A 19,207-nucleotide genomic window follows, 5' to 3' on the forward strand; every position below is an offset into this window, starting at 1 on the left:
ATTGATTAGAACAGTGCTTCACACATAGTAAGCACTTAACAAATGCCATCATTATCATTATTATTATTAAATTAATCAAGTTGGCCCCAATCCCTGTCCCACATGGCTTCAAGGTAACAGGACAGCTGTGGGGTGGTTCAGGGGAGCCAGGTGGGTGGGACCTGGGAAGAGCTGCAGGAATGGGTACTCCCCCAAGTGCTTAGTACAGTGCTCCACATACAGTAAGTGCTCAATAAATATGATTGAATGAACGAATGCATGATTGAAGGCAGGGGCTGGTGTAACTAATAAAGAAAAAAACTGTTTAAGGCTTACCTGGGCAACAGGTAGTCATGGCAAGGTGATTAACATTGGGTTTTCCAGGGATGGTCCAGCAGATATAATAATAATAATAATTATGGTATTTGCTAAGTGCTTACTATGTGCCAGGCACTGTGCTGAGCTCTGGAGTAGATACAAGATAATGAGGTTGGACACAGTCCCTATGCCACACATGGCATATGGTCTACCAGAGAATTTCCTGCTCCTGGACTGGTGAGCCACATTTTTCAGCCAAGCTAAATTAACAGAAGCAGGCCTAGAAGAAAGATCACAGGCCTGGGCATCAGAGGAGCTAGGTTCTAATCCCAGCTCTACCAATTGCTTGCTGGGTGACCTTGGGCAAGTCACTTCACTTCTCTGTTTCCCCAAGTGTAAAATGGGGATTAAATACTCCCTCCTACATAGACTGTGAGCCCCATGTGGGAAAGGGACTCTGTCCAACCTAACTGATATTCACCCTGGAACTTAGAACAGTGCCCGACACATAGTAAGCACTTAATAAATATGATAATAGTAATAATAACTGAGGAATATATGATGGTTGAGGATTTTTAAAAACCTGAACTTCTAGACTTCTGACACTTTCCTGAGATCAAATCATTGTTCCAGGGGAAAAGTGGCTGGATTTTATAATAACAGTAATAATAATAATGATGATGGCATTTATTAAGCACTTACTATGTGCAAAGCACTGTTCTAAGTGCTGGGGAGGTTACAAGGTGATCAGGTTGTCCCACGGGGGGCTTCACAGTCTTAATCCTCATTTTACAGATGAGGTAACTGAGGCATAGAGAAGTTAAGTGACTTGCCCAAAGTCACACAGCTGACACTTGGCGGAGCTGGGATTTGAACCTGTGACCTCTGACTCCAAAGCCCGTGCTCTTTCCACTGAGCCACACTGCTTCTTTATAGAGGTCAAGTTCCGGTGATGGCAGCTGCAAGAAAACATGGCCCAGTGGAATGAGCACAAGTCTGGGAGACAGAGGACCTGGGTTCAATTCTAACTGTACCGCTTGTCTGCTGTGTGACCTTGGGCAAGTCACTTGACCTCTCTTGGCTTCAGTTTCCTCATCTGTAAAAATGGGGGTTCACTACCTGTTCTCCCTCCTCCATAGACAGTAAGCCCTGTGTGGGAGAGGGACTATGCCTGCACTTATTATCTTGTATCTATCTTAATGATTAGTACAGCACTTAACACCAAGTAAGCACTTTACAAAAACCACAATTATTATTACTATTCCCTGGGGAAAAAAAACAAAACATTATGACCCTGTTTGCAAGATAAAGATCTCAGAGAAACTTCTGCAAATGCCATTCTTGACCCGGTCCTGGGGAATAGGTCATTTTGCAATCTCACTAGTCCACTTCATGTCAAACTGCATCTCACTCCTGGCTTCCCCAGATTCCCCCAACCCACCAAAAACCTCAGGAAGATTGGTGGCTGCTGAAGTGATAGTAGTGGCAATGGGTATGATTTGGACTCTGTTACTGGGAGCCTGATATTCTTTTCCTCTAGCCATAGTATCTTACTGATTTGGTATGTGTTTAATTGTTTCCTCATTCCTCGTGTGCCTGTCTCCAGTTCCTTCTCCTCATTTCTACTCTTAGGTTGTGAGTCCTCTGAGAGACTAATTCCCACCTGGTTACGTTCTCCTGGAGTTTAGTACAGTACTCTGTACCCAGGTAGTGATAAATAAATACTACTCCTACTCCTACTACTACCAACACCAGAACTTTTAACTATTTAATTTACTCTGAAAACTGTGTCTAAAATACAAAATTCTTCGATCTCCAGCTCAGTTACAAGCTGTGGACCAGGTAAGACAACCCAGACCAACACTCGGGTGACTTTTTTCACTCGAATATGGCCGCATATTGGCCCATTCGCATGCTTCTGATTCTTGCGGGAGATCAGCAATCACATCGCTAAATGGAGAGGGGAAAATGGGAAATAATTATCTAGAGCAGAAAGGGAATCTATATGCTAATAACAAATATCAATGCCTGTAAGGACATTATCAAATAGAAAGGACTGTAATTGCTCCTATTATTAATAACAGGTTCTGAAATGATCTTTTCAGGAAGTTTAAAGGTTTGGGAGCACAAGTTCCTGGTCTTTGAAAATTACCCAATAAAGTCAGGGGAGGATTTGAGTCCAGCACTTATTCAGGGATTTATTAAACCTGTTTCTAGGGTGAATGGAAGCAATATCAATGGCCCTGGAGGGTTAGGAAATGCTTTTCCTCTTCTTTGGTTTCTCCAGAGTTCAGTTCAGAGGCTATCAACAGTCCAAGCCATCCTGCCACCCCGCAAAGACATAGTGGAGAGAAAGTGTGGGGAATGGAAGCTAAAATCCTTGGGTGAAGTCTGTCTAGGGCCACCTCCTTGGACTGAGCTACATTCATTTGCTTTTGGAATGGTGAAGCCCTGCCCATCCTTCACAGCTGGGCACAGTCATAGGCCTGTCTCTCCCATCAATGTTCAGAAATCACCATTCTGCCACCATCCCCTTCACCATACTTATAAAACGCAGCCCTCCTCTAATGCCAACCCAGCCATGGTGCCTCAATCTCGGCTCTCGCCGTTGACCCCTTTCTCACATCCTCCCTCCTGCCTGGGACTCCCTCCCGCTTCTTAACCAGCAAATCGCGGCTCTCCCCACTTTCATGGTTATGGGTTCGAATCCTGGATCTGCCAATTGTGAGCTGTGTGACTTTGGGCAAGTCACTTAACTTCTCTGTGCCTCAGTTCCCTCATCTGTAAAATGGGGAATAAGACTGTGAGCCCCCCCATGGGACAACCTGATCACCTTGTAACCTCCCCAGCGCTTAGAACAGTGCTTTGCACATAGTAAGTGCTTAATAAATGCCATTAATAATAATAATAATAATAATAATAGCAAAGCCAAACTAAAATCTCATCTCCTTCTGGAGGTCTTTTTGGATTAATCTTCCATCTCCACACCCTAATCCTCCACGGTACCTGATCATCTAAATACTTGGGAACTCACCCCATCTCCTCCCACTCACTGAACCTCCAGTAGTCACCTATCCACCTCTACATCAAACAGAAACTCCACACCTTTGGCTTTGTCCCCTCCTACCTCACCTTGCTACTCTCTTACTACCGCCCAGCCTGCCCACTTCACTCCTCTAATTGCTAACCTCATTGTGCCTCATTTTCATCTATCTCACCACCCACCTCTCACCCACATCCTGCCTCTGCCCTGGAACCCCCTCCCTTCCCAAATCCAACAATTACTCTGCCCCACTTCAAAGCCTTATTGAAGGCACATCTCCTCCAAGAGGCCTTCCCTGACTAAGCTCTTTTCCCCTTCTTCAACTCTCTTCTGTGTAGCCTTGACTTGCTCCCTTTATTCATCCCCGCCCCCCCCAGCCCCACAGCACTTACGTACATTGCTGTAATTTATTTACTTGCATTAATGTCTGTCTTCCCCTCTAAACTGTAAGTTCATTGTGGGCAGGGAATGTGTCTGTTTGCTGTTATATTGTACTCTCCCAAGTGCTTACTACAGTGCTCTGCACACAGCAAGTGCTCAATAAATATGACTGACTTACTGAAAGCACTTACCTATTTATCCTTGTACCCTGTAGCTTCCCTCATGGGTAATTTATCTCTGACTTTCCCCCGTGAGACTGTAAACTCCTTGAATGGAGGGATCGTGGCTGACTAATGATACTGTACTCTTCCAAGCGCTTAACAAAGTGCTCTGCACCGAGCAGATACTCAACGACTACCACTGACTGATCATTTGGTGTCTTGTGAGGGCTCAGGCAGGGAACGGAACGACTGGAGGCACTGATGAAGATGAGCCACTCAGCAATGGAGAGGAAGATTTATTGAGGTGTTTTATGGACACAGGACATCACAGACTCCGTGAACATCCCTGGGACCAGTAGCCATCTTGGAGTGTCTTACAAAGTGCAGAGCTACTCTTCAAAGCAAGTGCAACTCTGATGAAGGAGGGAAAGGAAAGGAACCCTCTCCTTTCTTCATGCTTCACCCTGCCCCATCCCCTGGGTTTTCCTCCAAATGGCAGGTCAAAAGCCCGATGGTCACAACTGAGCTTATCCTGTCTCCATTGCTGGCATCAAAGTGGTTGTGGAAGCTGCAGCAGCAGCAGGAAAGTCTGGTAAATGAAACACTGGAATATACTAAGCCCCCTCATATGACAAAGGACAACAAGAGGGTGAGGCTCAGTTTGGCATCTAAAGATTTGATGGAATTCCCCGGCGTCTCCTTCCAGGGCCCCAAATCCAGAGGAAGCAGGGAAAGGTAGAGAGGTGTTCCTCCCTCATCATGGTATCCTGCTCAGAGGAAAGCCCCTGTCAGACTCCCCTCTCCTTCTTAGTTCTTTCTCTAGCTGCCTTTTCTGACTGTGATGAGCGCATTACAAGCAGGAGTCTGGGGATTCACAAACCAATGATCCACTGCATGGTGGCCGACCCATAGATAGGGCAGGGGTCTGGAGTGTCACAATCCAGGGTCGTCTCCCTCTGGCCGCCTGAATGCTGGGGCTGCTGCTGGAGAAGCCATGGGTGCCAGGGACCGGAACCTGCTGAGACGGGATCTGGACCTGCCCGGGGCTGCCACGCAAAGGGGCAAGGGAGGTGCCCACTGCTCAGAATGGAGCAGGGGACAGCCAGCTCAGCAGAACAAAGATGCAGTTTCCCAGCCAAGATCCCTTGGCCTTCAGGAAGAGTTCATGCAGGTCGATCTGCCACAGGCTCAGGGCCTCGCTGAGGGAAATTTGGTTCCTTCTGAAGAACGAGCGGGTCTTATTCTTCTTATGCCTGTCAAGAGACAGAGGGAGAAAGTTCTTCTCTAAGTGGTCTGGACCAGTAAAAGAGGGTAGCATCACAGCCTGCTGTCCTGCCCTCGGATTGCTCCCTTCAGCCATGGCATCACTTCGCCAACCAATCAGTGTCCAAGAGACTCCCCAACCTTCTCAAGAGCCCACTTACCTGATGGGTCACCTTGGGCAAGTCACAACTTCTCCAGATTTCAGTTACTTCATCTGCAAAATGGGGATTCATTACCTGTTCTCCCTCCTACTTAGTCTGTGAGCCTCATGTGGGACATGATTAGTTTGTATCCACCCCAGTGCTTAGTACAGTGCTTGGCACACAGTAAGCACTTAAATACTACAATTACTATTCTTCTTCTTTTGTGTGCTCATTCTGAGGGTTTGCAATGGGCTGCTTGACTCTCTCTGGAGTGGAATGATCTGACATGATGAGGGGAGCCTTCATTTCACTCCAGTAATCATGTGGGATCTGCTTTGTCTTTTTGTGGCCCGATGTTGAGGGTAGCAATGCCCATCGCCCTCAGCTGCACTGGCTGCGCTGCCAGGCAGAACCCAAGATAGCAGCCAAAGGCACAATGGGAGGTGGGGTGGGAGGCGCCAACTGCCCCCACGATTCAGGCAGAGAGGGGTGTCTGCAGTGAGGGGGGAAGAGCAGGGGGCTTGGGCTCTCTCAGAAGTTAGGCAGGGATGAAGGAGGGGGAGAGGAGCCCTGGTTTGCTTGGGTCCGAGGCAGGGGCTGGGGGGGCTCACCAACTGGAGAGCTCGGGCTGCCACCCCCTGCCCCCTCTCTCCTCAGAGGTCGGAGCCCTGGTTCCAGCCCCCATTCACCCGCCCCACCAACCCCAAGCTTTCCGGTGTCGGTCTGACTCTCCCCAGGTGACTCCTTCCTCTCCTGCTCCCCAGCGCTCAGCCCCACGATGGTGGGGGCGCCTGGACTTAGGGACACGTAGAGGGACCTCAAGGGCGGGAGAGGGAAGAAAGGTGCTTGGACCGGAATCAGCTGTGGTTGCACTGTTATCTCCGCTCCACCTCTCTGGGGTGAGGTAGCAGGTGTGTTCCCCAGAGCCTCGTCGTTAATGGTTCAAAAATGAATGGGATCTAATTCCTCTTCTCCCAGGTCAGGTGAGGATGCCCTCTTCCTCCATCCAGTTCTAAAATATAAGCAATGGCTCTTAACGGCTATGCGGTCCTTGGTGGAATTCCGTTCTCTACTTTCATGGGGTCTTTCGCAAGAGCCGGATCCCTGTTTCTGATCTGGGGAGGAGGATGAGGAAGAGGAAAAACAAGAGGAAGAGAAGGAGGGGAGAAGGAAGAGGAAGAGGAAAAAGAAGAGGAAGAGAAGGAGGAGGAGAAGAAAGAGGAAGAGGAAAAAGAAGAGGAAGAGAAGGAGAAGAAGGTGGGGAAACAGGAAGAGGAGGAGACATGTGGGGTCTTGGCTAACAACCCATGTCCCTGTTCCTGAACTAGATCTAATCCCCAAATGCAAGAACCAAGATTTCTCCAAGAGGCCTTCCCCAACTAAGTCCTTCCTTCTGCATCATCGATGCACCTGGGTCTGTTCCCCTTATGTACTTTGATATTTACCCCTCCCCTAGTTCCATGGCATTTATGGACATATCCGTCCATTTTTATTTTATTTTAATGTCTTATGCCCTCTCTAGTGTGTAAGCTTTCTGTGAGCGGGGATCGTCTATACCTTCTCCTTTGTAATGTACTTTCAATCAATCATTCAGTGGTATTTATTGAGCTCTTACTGAGTGCACAGCACTGTACTAAGCACTTGGGAGAGCACAAAGTAATAGTAGGCAGACACTTTCCCTGCTCACAAAGAGCTTGGCAGTCTAGAGGGAATACAGGCATTAAAATAAATTACAAATATGGACATCAGTGTTGTGGGGTTATGGGTACTCAGTACAGTGTTCTGCACATAATAAGTACTCAATCAAAACCATTGATTGATTGATTAATTAAAGTAGTTGAGCAGTTCAGTTGAGCAAGGTCATCACCTTGGCAGACCAAGGCCCAACTGTCCACCCCTAGAAACCTGTTTTGGTGATGATGGTATTTGTTAAGCGCTTTCTATGTGTCAAGCACTGTTCTAAGCGCTGGGTTCATCATCATCAAATGCCTTCGAGTCGTTTCCCATTCATAGTGACTTTATAGACTTTATGGACTGGGGTAGATACAAGCTAATCAGGTTGGACGTAGTCCCTGTCCAACGTGAGGCTCACCGTCTTCATCCTCATTTTATCTTCATCCCCATTATACAGATGAGGTAACTGAGGCCCAGAGAAGTGAAGTGAGTTGCTCAAGGTCACCCAGCAGACAGGTGGCAGAGCCAGGATTAGGATACAGGTCCTTCTGACTCCACTAGGCCATGCAGTTTTACCCCTTCAGAGGAACTGAGGCAGGAGTGGAGCCAAGAGGGTCAGTGGAAGTACAGGTGCAAAGTTGAGAGTTCCCAGGGACTTGGACGAAAGGCATTCCCCGAACCACCTAATCCTCAGCTGCTTTCGACACCGTGGATCACCCCCTTCTCCTCAACACGCTATCCAACCTTGGTTTTAAAGACTCCGTCCTCTCCTGGTTCTTCTCTTATCTCTCCGGCCGTTCATTCTCAGTCTCCTTTGCAGGCTCCTCCTCCCCCTCCCATCCCCTTACTGTAGGGGTTCCTCAAGAGTCAGTTCTTGGTCCCCTTCTGTTCTCTATCTACACTCCCTCGATGAACTAATTCGCTCCCATGGCTTCATCTCTACGCTGATGACACCCAAATCTACATCTCAGCCTCTGCTCACTCTCCCTCCCTCCAGGCTCATCTCTCCTCCTGCCTTCAGGACGTCTCCATCTGGATGTCTGTCCGCCATCTAAAACTCAATATGTCCAAGACTGAACTCCTTATCTTCCCTCCCAAACCCTGCCCTCTCCCTGACTTTCCCGTCACTGTAGACAGCACTACCATCCTTCCTGTCTCAAAAGCCCGCAACCTTGGTGTCATCCTCGACTCTGCTCTCTTGTTCACCCCACACATCCAATCCGTCACCAAAACCTGCCAGTCTCAACTCCACAGCATCGCCAAGATCTGCCCTTTCCTCTCCACCCAAACAATTACCTTGCACTTGTATATATGTTTGCACAGATTTATTACTCTATTTATTTTACTTGTAATATTTACTATTCTATTTATTTTGTTAACGATGTGCATCTAGCTTTACTTCTATTTATTCTGATGACTTGACACCTGTCCACATGTTTTGTTTTGTTGTCTGTCTCCCCCTTCTAAACTATGAGCCCGTTGTTGGGTAGGGACCGTCTCTATATGTTGCCAACTTGTACTTCCCAAGCACTTGGTACAGTGCTCTGCACACAGTAAGCACTCAATCATCATCATCATCATCAATCGTATTTATTGAGCGCTTACTATGTGCAGAGCACTGTACTAAGCGCTTGGGAAGTACAAATTGGCAACACATAGAGACAGTCCCTACCCAACAGTGGGCTCACAGTCTAAAAGGGGGAGACAGAGAACAAAACCAAACATACTAACAAAATAAAATAAATAGAATAGATATGTACAAATAAAATAAATAAATAGAGTAAAAAATATGTACAAACATATATACATATATACAGGTGCTGTGGGGAAGGGAAGGAGGTAAGATGGGGGGGTGGAGAGGGGGACGAGGGGGAGAGGAAGGAAGGGGCTCAGTCTGGGAAGGCCTCCTGGCGGAGGTGAGCTCTCAGCAGGGCCTTGAAGGGAGGAAGAGAGCTAGCTTGGCGGATGGGCAGAGGGAGGGCATTCCAGGCCCGGGGGATGATGTGGGCCGGGGGTCGATGGCGGGACAGGCGAGAGCGAGGTACGGTGAGGAGATCAGCGGTGGAGGAGCGGAGGGTGCGGACTGGGCTGTAGAAGGAGAGAAGGGAGGTGAGGTAGGAGGGGGCGAGGTGATGGAGAGCCTTGAAGCCCAGGGTGAGGAGTTTCTGCCTGATGTGCAGATTGATTGGTAGCCACTGGAGATTTAAAAATATGGAACACTTCACGAATTTGCGTGTCATCCTTGCGCAGGGATACGACTGAATGAATGAATGAATGAATGAATGAATGGTTCAATCTCTCATCCTATCCCAACTGGATTACTGCATCAGCCTCATCTCTCTGATCTCCCATCCTCCTGTCTCTCCCAACTTCAGTCCATACTTCATTCTGCTTCCCAGATTATCTTTGTGCAGAAACGCTCTAGGCATGTTACTCCCCTCTTCAAAAATCTCCAATGGCTGCCTGTCAACCTACGAATCAAGAAAAAACTCCTCACTCTCGGCTTCAAGGCTCCCCATCACCTCGCCCCCTCCTACCTCACCTCCATTTTCTCCTCCCACAGTCCAGCCCTCACCCTCTGCTCCTCTGCCGCTAACCTCACGGTGCCTCGTTCTCGCCTGTCCTGCCATCGACCCCCGGCCCACGTCCTCCCCCTGGCCTGGAATGCCCTCCCTCCACACAACCTCTAGCTCTCTTCCTCCCTTCAAAGCCCTACTGAGAGCTCACCTCCTCCAGGAGGCCTTCCCAGACTGAGCCCCCTTTTTCCTCTCCTTCTCCCCATCCCCCCCACCCTACCTCCTTCCCCTCCCCACAGCACTTGTATATATTTGTACAGATTTATTACTCTATTTATTTTACTTGTACATATTTACTATTCTATTTATTTTGTTAATGATGTGCATGTAGCTTTAATTCTATTTGTTCTGACGATTTTGACACCTGTCTACATGTTTTGTTTTGTTGTCTGTCTCCCCCTTCTAGACTGTGAGCCCGTTGTTGGGTAGGGACCGTCTCTGTATGTTGCCGATTTGTATTTCCCAAGTGCTTAGTCCAGTGCTCTGCACACAGTAAGCCCTCAATAAACACGATTGAATGAATGAATGAAAGTGTGAGGTTGGCCCAGAGACAGAGAGGAGAGGAAGGGAGCGGGGCCGGGACAGCCCATGGACTCACGTGGCCAGGGCCCGGACACAGCAGCGAGACATGTTGAGGAAGGAGCTAGCACTGGCGCGGGTGTGCAGGGCCGTCTCGATTCCTCGGAGGAGGTCGTTGGTCTTGAGGAGTAGCAGCATCTGGCGGGGTATGTTGTTGAGGAGCTGGCTGATCTGCGGGAGGTAGGCAGCCGCGTTGTTGCGGATCTCCACATCCTGATCGGGGGAGAACAAGAGAGGAGTCAGAGGACCTGGGTTCCAGTCCCGGCTCTACCAGTGGCCTGCTGGTAAGTCACAACTTCTCTGTGCCTCAGTTGTCCTGTATATATGTATATATGTTTGTACATATTTATTACTCTATTTATTTATTTATTTTACTTGTACATATCTATTCTATTCATTTTATTTTGTTAGTATGTTCGGTTTTGTTCTCTTGTCTCCCCCTTTTACACTGTGAGCCCAATATTGGGTAGGGACCGTCTCTACATTTTGCCAACTTGTACTTCCCAAGCACTTAGTACAGTGCTCTGCACACAGTAAGCGCTCAGTAAATACGATTGATTGATTGATTGATTGTCCTGTTCTTCCTCCTACTTAGACTGTGAACCCTAGGCAGGACAGGGCTTGAGTCCAACTTAATTGACCTGTATCTACCCCAGCACTTAGAACAGTGTCTGACATATAGTAAGCGCTTAACAAATACTATAAAAAAAAAAGTCAAGGACAAACATGCAAAGCTCAGGAAAAAAAAAAAAAGGAGTAGGACACTGTGGCCAGAGGAGCATAGATTCGGGCTTCTCAAGAGTCAGAGTCCAATCACAGCCGCAGACCACTTCTCCAACAGCCGTCATGGCTTCCCAACCTTCTCTATTTTATGAAGGCCACATGCTGCTGCAGCTTCTGAACTTTCTGCCCTGGGCTTTTTTTTTCGGGGGGCCGGGGGGAGTTATTTCTTTGTTTGCTTTTTAAATGGTATTTGTTAAGCACTTACTATTTACCAGGCACTGTTCTAAGCGCTGGGGTAGATACAAGGTAATCAGGTTGGACACTGTTGTTGTCCCTCATGGGGTTCCCAGTGACACCTTCTCAACAAGTGAGAAGCAGCATGGCTCAGTGGAAAGAGCACGGGCTTTGGATTCAGAGGTCATGGGTTCAAATCCCAACTCCACCATTTGTCAGCTGTGTGACTTTGGGCAAGTCACTTAACTTCTCTGGGCCTCAGTTACCTCATCTGTAAAATGGGGATTAAGACTGTGAGCCCCCCATGGGACAACCTGCTCACCTTGTAACCTCCCCAGTGCTTAGAACAGTGCTTTGCACATAGGAAGCACTTAATAAATGCCATCATCATTATTATTATTATTAAGTGACCTTGGGATCGCAAAAGGGCTTCAGGAAGTCTGATTTCCCCTTGAAGGCTTTGGGCTTGGAAACACTGAGCACAAACCCTGAAGGTGATGATTTTTTCAGAAAAGTAGTCTAGTGAAAAGAACATGGGCCACAGTACTTACGTACATATTTCCATATTCAATTGCTTCCCCTACCTGTCTTTATTCATTCACTCATTCAATCGTATTTATTGAGCGCTTACTGTATGCAGAGCACTGTACTAAGCGCATGGAAAGTACAAGTTGGCAACATATCTTACTGTCTGTCTCCCCTGCTAGTCTGTAAGTTTCTTGAGGGACGTGATTATGTCTACTTACTCTCTGCACAGGGTTAAGTGCTTAATATATATCATAGAAAGATAGACTGATTGATTATATTGTTCCTTCTCTTCCAGGATATTTTATATAGCATTTGTTAAGCGCTTACCATGTGCCAGACACTGTACTAAGTGCTGGGGTAGATACAAGCAAATCAGGTTGGAAACAGTCCATCCCCCACATGAGGCTCACAGTCTTAAACCTCATTTTATAGATGAGGTAACTGAGGTACAGCGCATTGAAGTGACTTGTCCAAGGACATACAGCAGCACAAGTGGCAGAAACAGGATAAGAACACAAGTCCTTCTGACTCCCAGGCCTGTGCATTATCCACTAAGCCACCCTCCTTATAACAATAATAATAATAATAATAATGGCATTTATTAAGCACTTACTGTGTGCAAAGCACTATTCTAAGCGCTGAGGAGGTTACAAGGTGATCAGGTTGTCCCACGTAGGCCTCAGAGTCTTAATCCCCATTTTACAGATGAGGGAATTGAGGCACAGAGAAGTTAAGTGACTTGCCCAAAGTCACATAGCTGACAAGTGGAGGAGCCAGGATTTGAACCCATGACCTCTGACTCCAAAGCCTGTGCTCTTTCCACTAAGCCATGATGCACTGCTTCTGCGCTGATTCTTGTTCAGCAGCGCTCGCCACACTGGGAGGCTCAGATGAGCCAGCTGTAGACTCAACACCTTTCCTACAGGAAATGTATCAACTGGAAAGGGAAGTTGCAGACCCCAGAGCCCCTTGCTTCTCCCTGGGTCCTAGGGTAGCTTGGAAAGCATGACTCTTGGCCTCACTGATTTCCTGAAGAGAGACTCCCCCAACCTCCCGCCGCCCCCGCACGACCCCAACACATACACTCCTCTCCATTCATTCATTCATTCATTCATTCAATAGCATTTATTGAGCACTTACTGTGTGCAGAGCATGCACTACGAGCTTAGGAAGTACAAGTTGGCAACATATAGAGACAGTCCCTACCCAACAGCGGGCTCACAGTCTAGAAAGGGGAGATAGACAACAAAAATCAAAACGTATTAACAAAATAAAATAAATAATCAATCAATCAATCAATCAATTCAAATAGAATAAATATGTACAAGTAAAATAAATAAATAGAGTAATAAATATGTACAAACATTTATACATATATACAGGTGCTGTGGGGAGGGGAAGGAGGTAAGGTGGGGGGATGAGGAGGGGGAGGAGGGGGAGAGAAAGGAGGGGGCTCAGTCTAGGAAGGCCTCATGGGGGAGGTGAGCTCTCAGTAGGGCTTTGAAGGGAGGAAGAGAGCTAGCTTGGCGGATGTGCGGAGGGAGGGCATTCCAGGCCAGGGGGAGGACGTGGGCCGGGGGTCGACGGCGGGACAGGCAAGAACGAGGCACGGTGAGGAGGTTAGCGGCAGAGTAGCAGAGGGTGCGGGCTGGGCTGTAGAAGGAGAGGAGGGAGGTGAGGTAGGAGGGGGCGAGGTGATGGAGAGCCATGAAGCTGAGAGTGAGGAGTTTATGCCTGATGTGTAGGTTGATTGGTAGCCACTGGAGATTTTTGAGGAGGGGAGTAACATGCCCAGAGCGTTTCTGCACAAAGACGATCCGGGCAGCAGCGTGATACATTGCCAAGATCCGCCCTTTCCTCTCCATCCATACCGCTACCCTGCTCATTCAAACTCTCATCCTATCCCATCTGGACTACTGCATCAGCCTTCTCTCTGATCTCCCATCCTCGTGTCTCTCCCCACTTTAATCCATACTTCATGCTGTTGCCCGGATTATGTTTGTCCAGAAATGCTCTGAGCATATTACTCCCCTCCTCAAAAATCTCCAGTGGCTACCAATCAATCTGCGCATCAGGCAGAAACTCCTCACCCTGGGCTTCAAGGCTCTTCATCACCTCGCCCCCTCCTACCTCACCTCCCTTCTCTCCTTCTACAGCCCACCCTGTACCCTCTGCTCCTCTGCTGCTAATCTCCTCACTGTACCTCGTTCTCGCCTGTCCCACCATCGACCCCCGGCCCACGTCATCCCCCGGGCCTGGAATGCCCTCCCTCTGCCCATCCGCCAAGCTAGCTCTCTTCCTCCCTTCAAGGCCCTACTGAGAACTCACCTCCTCCCGGAGGCCTTCCCAGACTGAGCCTTTTCCTTCCTCTCCCCCTCGTCCCCCTCTCCATCCCCCCCATCTTACCCCCTTCCCTTCCCCACAGCACCTGTATATATGTATATATGTTTGTACATATTTATTACTCTATTTATTTATTTATTTATTTTACTTGTACATATCTATTCTATTTATTTTATTTTGTTAGTATGCTTGGTTTTGTTCTCTGTCTCCCCCTTTTAGACTGTGAGCCCACTGCTGGGTAGGGACTGTCTCTATATGTTACCAACTTGTACTTCCCAAGCGCTTAGTACAGTGCTTTGCACACAGTAAGCGCTCAATAAATACGATTGATGATGATGATGATGATGTATAGATTGAAGTGGGGAGAGACAGGAGGATGGGAAATCAGAGAGGAGGCTGATGCAGTAATCCAGTCGGGATAGGATGAGAGATTGAACCAGCAGGGTAGCAGTTTGGATGAAGAAGAAAGGGCAGATCTTGGCGATGTTGCGGAAGTGAGACCGTCAGGTTCTGGTGACGGATTGGATGTGAGGGGTGAATGAGAGAGTGGAGTCGAGGACGACACCAAGGTTGCGGGCTTGTGAGACGGGAAGGAAGGTAGTGCCACAGCCTCCTGAACCTAACAGGGAGGCATTTTCCCTCTTTCTCCTCAGCTGGAGCAACTGTTAATGTTCCCCCTTTTTTATGGATTCTGTTAAGTGCTTACTGTGAGTCAGACACTACACTAAGAGCTGGGGTAGATACAAGCTAAACAGGTTGGACACAGTTTCACTCCCACATCGGGCTCACAATCTTTATCCCCATTTCACAGATGAGGTAACTGAGGCACAGAGAAGTGAAGTGACTTACCCAAGGTCACAGAGTCAACATGTCGCAGAGCCAGAATTAGAACCCAGGTCCTTCTGACTCCCAGGCCTGGAGTTTATCCACTTGGCCACACTGGGGACCCTTGGTCAAATTGGGAGCCAGGCTCTGGTGCCCCACACTCGAGAGCCAGGTCTTATGGGGAGCTTTCCTCCTCTCCTGATTTCTCAGCTTATGTGGTTGGGCTCTGACTCTTACTCCACATCTGCAAACAGGCTCCCCCATGTCCCCACCTTCTGGGCCCATGATGACACCAGCAGAGAAAAATGGGTAGGGTCTCTCACTCATCCTCCTCCTCCCTCAAACCTGCCCATCCCTCTCTCCTCTGCAGTATCTGTACACTCCACCATGCTGGATGAAGCTAAAGGGGAGGAAGGAGGGAGAGAGGAAGAAGGAGGAGAGAAGCAACATGGCCTAGTGGATAGAGCCTGGGAGTCAGAAGGATCTGTATCTTAATCCCTGCTCCTCCATTTCTCTTCTGTATGACTCTGGGTAAGTCACTTCACTTCTCTGCCTCGGTTTCCTCAACTGTAAAATGGGGATTAAGATTGAGCCCCACATGGGACACGGACTGTGTCCAGCCTGATTAGCTCGTATCTACCCCAGTTCTTGGTATAGCACCTGACACTTAGTCAGCCTTAAACAAATAGCATTATAAAGGGGGATAAAAGGGGAGAAAGACTACATATCTGCAATTTATTTATGTATTTACATTAATGGCTGTCTTCCTTTTTATATTGTAAGCTTGTTGTGGGCAGGGAATGTGTCTGTTTATTGTTATATTGTACTCTCCTAGGCATTTAGTACAGTGCTTTGCACACAGTCAGAGCTCAATAAATACAATTGACTGAGTGAGAGAGAGAAAGAGGGCAAAGGAGCAGGAGGGAGCCACCTACCTCACTGGCCGTGACCGGTGACCGGCCAATGCCCTTGTTGACAGAGTTCCAGGAACGTGCCGTGAGCACGCAGGCGAATAGAGGGTACAGATCCCCCGCCCCCAGCCTCCGGCTATACTTCTGGAGCCCCTTCATGTCTGCCTTGATCAGGGATTGCCAAAGGCGGCAGTAGTCTAGGCGAAACTCCTCTGACAAGACCTGGAGAAGAAACGCAGAGCAAGGAGAGCAAAACCCACTTCCCCAACTGCAGTAGAGAGGCCAGAGAGGCCAGAGGCAGAAAATCTCACGGGATCCCTGGGCCACGCCACCATAAGCAGTTAGTCAGAGGACATGGATCCTAATCCCAGCTCTGCTACTTGTCTGCTGTGTGACCTTCGGCAAGTCACTTCACTTCCCTGGGCCTCAGTTACCTCATCTGTAAAATGGGGCTTAAGACTGTGAACCCCATGTGGGACAGGGACTGTGTCCAACCTGATTACCTTGTATCTACCCCAGCATTTAAAACAGTGCTTGGCACATAGTAAGTGCTTAACAAATAACATCATCAGTATTATTATTATTATTATTATTAGCATTTGGCACTGCATTGGATACCTACTACATAGTCAGTCTTTGCCTGAACTTAGAGCTGCCAGTGAGCTAATCAATGACCCGGCTTCCCTGAAGGAAGCTGTCAGATAGGAGCCTGGGGCCTTCAGGAGAGGCCAGGGTGAAGTTTCTCTGGGGACAGAATTCTCACTTCTGAAATCCAGGCAGCCTCAACAACAAAGAGAGGTAAGGCCTGGGTCAGGCCAGAGAACCCCCAGCTGGTCCTTCTGGTTCTATGCTGGTCCTAGCCTGGGTCCGGTTAATCCTGGGTACCTTCCGAGGCTGGGCCAGCCAAACTTGGATGTGGGCAGGGAATGAGTCCGTTTGTTGTTATATTATACTCTACCAAGCGCTTAGTACAGAGCTCTGCACACAGTAAGTGCTCAATAAATATGACTGATTGACTGATTGACTGAGTCATAGAGCACCTGGATGGGAACCAGAAGGAAACCCAGGTCTCCCTCCCTGGAGAAGACCATCTCTAGACTATAAGCCTGTACCCACCCTGTTCTGTTGAACTCTCCCAAGCACTTAGTACAGTGCTCTGCACCACAGTAAGCACTCAATAAATACCATCGATTGCTCTCGTTCCTGGGGTGTTGGGGACCTGGGAAGTGTTTTTCACGTACCTGGTAGAGCCCATGGTCCAGAAGGATGATCTCTGGTTTCCCAGAGCCCGGGCGCTTCCTCACTAGCACATTGCCAGGATGCGGGTCACAGTGCACGAAGCCGTTGACAAAGATCATCTCACTGTACATCTTCCCCAGATTGCGAGAGATCTGAAAGGGAAGGGAAGGTCTAGACCGTAAACTCATCCTCTAGACTGTGTGGTCGCTGTGGGCAGGAAACATGTCCAGCAGCTCTGTGCAATTGTACTCTCCCACCCGCTTGTTATAGTTCTATTCACACAGTAATAACTCAAAAGACACCACTGATTGATTGACTGAGGGCACATCTGGGGCAACCGACTAGTAGGAGACAAGATCTCAGGGCCAGGGTTTTGAGGGAACGTCACAGGCCTTTGGGGTGATCCAGGGGAATAAATTTGGAGATGACATGGGGGGGAAGCAAGGGACGTCTGGGTCAAGAAGGGGGAAGGAATGGGAAATCCCCAAACATTTTCATAGCCAGATCCGGGAAACATCCTCCAGAGTCCAGGCCTGCAGCCAGGGTCCGAGCGAGAATGTGGGTGGTTGTACTGTTCAAAGAACGACCCACGGAATCAGGAATCACAGATCTGAGGAGATCAGCCCCTAAAGGCTCTGGCTTACCTGGGGCATTCCCCGCTGGGGCATTCTCCTTTGGGACACCCGGTGGTGACACTCTCTCCCACAGTTCCTCTCTCCCCCATCTCTGTCCCTCTCGCCAGGCCCCTCTCTTCCTGGTCCCACACTAATCTGATTTATGATGTCTGTGCAGATTAAATGACACTGTAGAAGCCATTTAATTCATCCTGTCACTGTTGCTTCTCCCGGGCCGTGACCGCCTCCTTATCTCGGCTCTGTTTTTATTAAAGCTAACTGCTTCTCTGGAGCAAGGCAACGCTGCCCCTAAACAAAACCCCAACTACCTAGTGGGCAGCTAGTCTGTGGGTTGCAGAAATGGATGTTCCCCTTCCTTCCGGTCCTGCCAGACTGCCACCATTATAAGATACACGGCACCCTGGAAGCTGGGATCTTTTCCTCTGAAAAGGTGAAACTCGTCCCCAACCTTCCCCTTCCTCCCTGTCCACTCTGTCAGCTAGACATAATAGGTTTGCCTTATAAATAGTCTCTACGAACCATGGAGCAGCAAGAGGCTCACTGAAGGGGAAGTGAAGACGCTGCTTAGGGGAAATGGGAGTCGGAAGGATCTAGGTTCTAATCCCGGATCTGTCTGCTGTTTGACCCTGGGCAAGGCCCTTCACTTCTTTGGGCCTCAGATCCCTCACCTGCAAAATGGGGATTAAGACTGTGAGCCCCATGTGGGGCAGGGACTGTGTCCACTCTGATTAGCTTGTCTTTGCCTGCCATATAATAAGCGCTTAACAAATACCATTTAAAAAAATGGAGAATCTCCTTTAGGGCAGTCCCCAGTCCCCTAAGTCCCTTGTTTTATTGTTTTGTTATGATATTTGGGGTTTTTTTTGTTTTTTTCATGGTATGTGCCAAGCATTGTTCTAAGCACTAAGGGAGATACGAGTTTAGAACGTTGGACTCAGTCCCCGTTCCACATGGGGCTCACAGACTAACTAGGGAGGAATAGGATTTAATCCCCATTTTGAAGATCAGGAAAGTGAGGCATGGAAAGTTAAGTGACTTATCCAAGGTCACACAGCAAGCAATTGACAGAGCTGGAATTAGAACCCAGGCTCATGCTCCTTCCACTGGGCCACGCTGTCCTTCCATGCAACCTAAGGCCCTGAAGATTCAAACAGTGCTTGAATCTGAGAGGTCTGTCCTACGGTAAAAAGGAGAAGAGCCTGAGAATGATAATAATAGTTAATAATAATTGAGGTATTTGTTAAGTGTTGCTATGTGTCCAGCATTGTTCTAAGTGGTGTGGTAGACACATAGTAATCAGGCCGGATATAGTCCCTGCTCCACATGAGGGTCACAGTCTAGGTAGAAGGGAGAACGTGTATTGAATCCCCACTTTGTAAGGAGGAAGCAGAAGCACAGAGAGGGGAAGTGACTTGCCCGAGGTCACACAGTAGATGAGTGGCAGAGCTGTGATTAGAGCCCAAGTATTCCAACTCCCAGGACTGTGCTGCTTTCCCTAGGCCACGCTCCTTCTCTTGGTCTCTGGGACAAGACCAGGTGCAATGGCAGAGCTGTGTGTTGTAGTGGGAGGAAACCGTGCAGCGCTCCTGCCCCTGACTGATGACTCCTGGAAGGCCCGGGCCGCTCCATTCATTCATTCATTCATTCAATCG

The 19,207-nt window shown here is 48.5% G+C and overlaps 1 protein-coding gene across 4 annotated transcripts in view; it reads right to left on the reverse strand.

Moving 5' to 3' along the window:
• Positions 1 to 4,163: 4,163 nt before the first annotated feature.
• Positions 4,164 to 19,207, reverse strand: part of ADCK1 (aarF domain containing kinase 1) — a 151,035-nt gene continuing 135,991 nt past the window's right edge. For all 4 annotated transcript variants that reach the window (XM_038744017.1, XM_038744034.1, XM_038744025.1 and 1 more), the window contains 4 exons: positions 16,923 to 17,072; positions 15,706 to 15,903; positions 10,137 to 10,330; positions 4,164 to 5,135 (listed from right to left, as the gene is read on the reverse strand). In XM_038744017.1, the coding sequence (XP_038599945.1) occupies positions 4,964 to 5,135; positions 10,137 to 10,330; positions 15,706 to 15,903; positions 16,923 to 17,072 (714 nt within the window). In that variant the 3' untranslated portion in view covers positions 4,164 to 4,963. The remainder of the gene's footprint in view (positions 5,136 to 10,136; positions 10,331 to 15,705; positions 15,904 to 16,922; positions 17,073 to 19,207) is intronic.

This window comes from Tachyglossus aculeatus, chromosome 1 (genome assembly GCF_015852505.1).
Source record: "Tachyglossus aculeatus isolate mTacAcu1 chromosome 1, mTacAcu1.pri, whole genome shotgun sequence".
Classification (NCBI taxonomy): domain Eukaryota; kingdom Metazoa; phylum Chordata; class Mammalia; order Monotremata; family Tachyglossidae; genus Tachyglossus; species Tachyglossus aculeatus.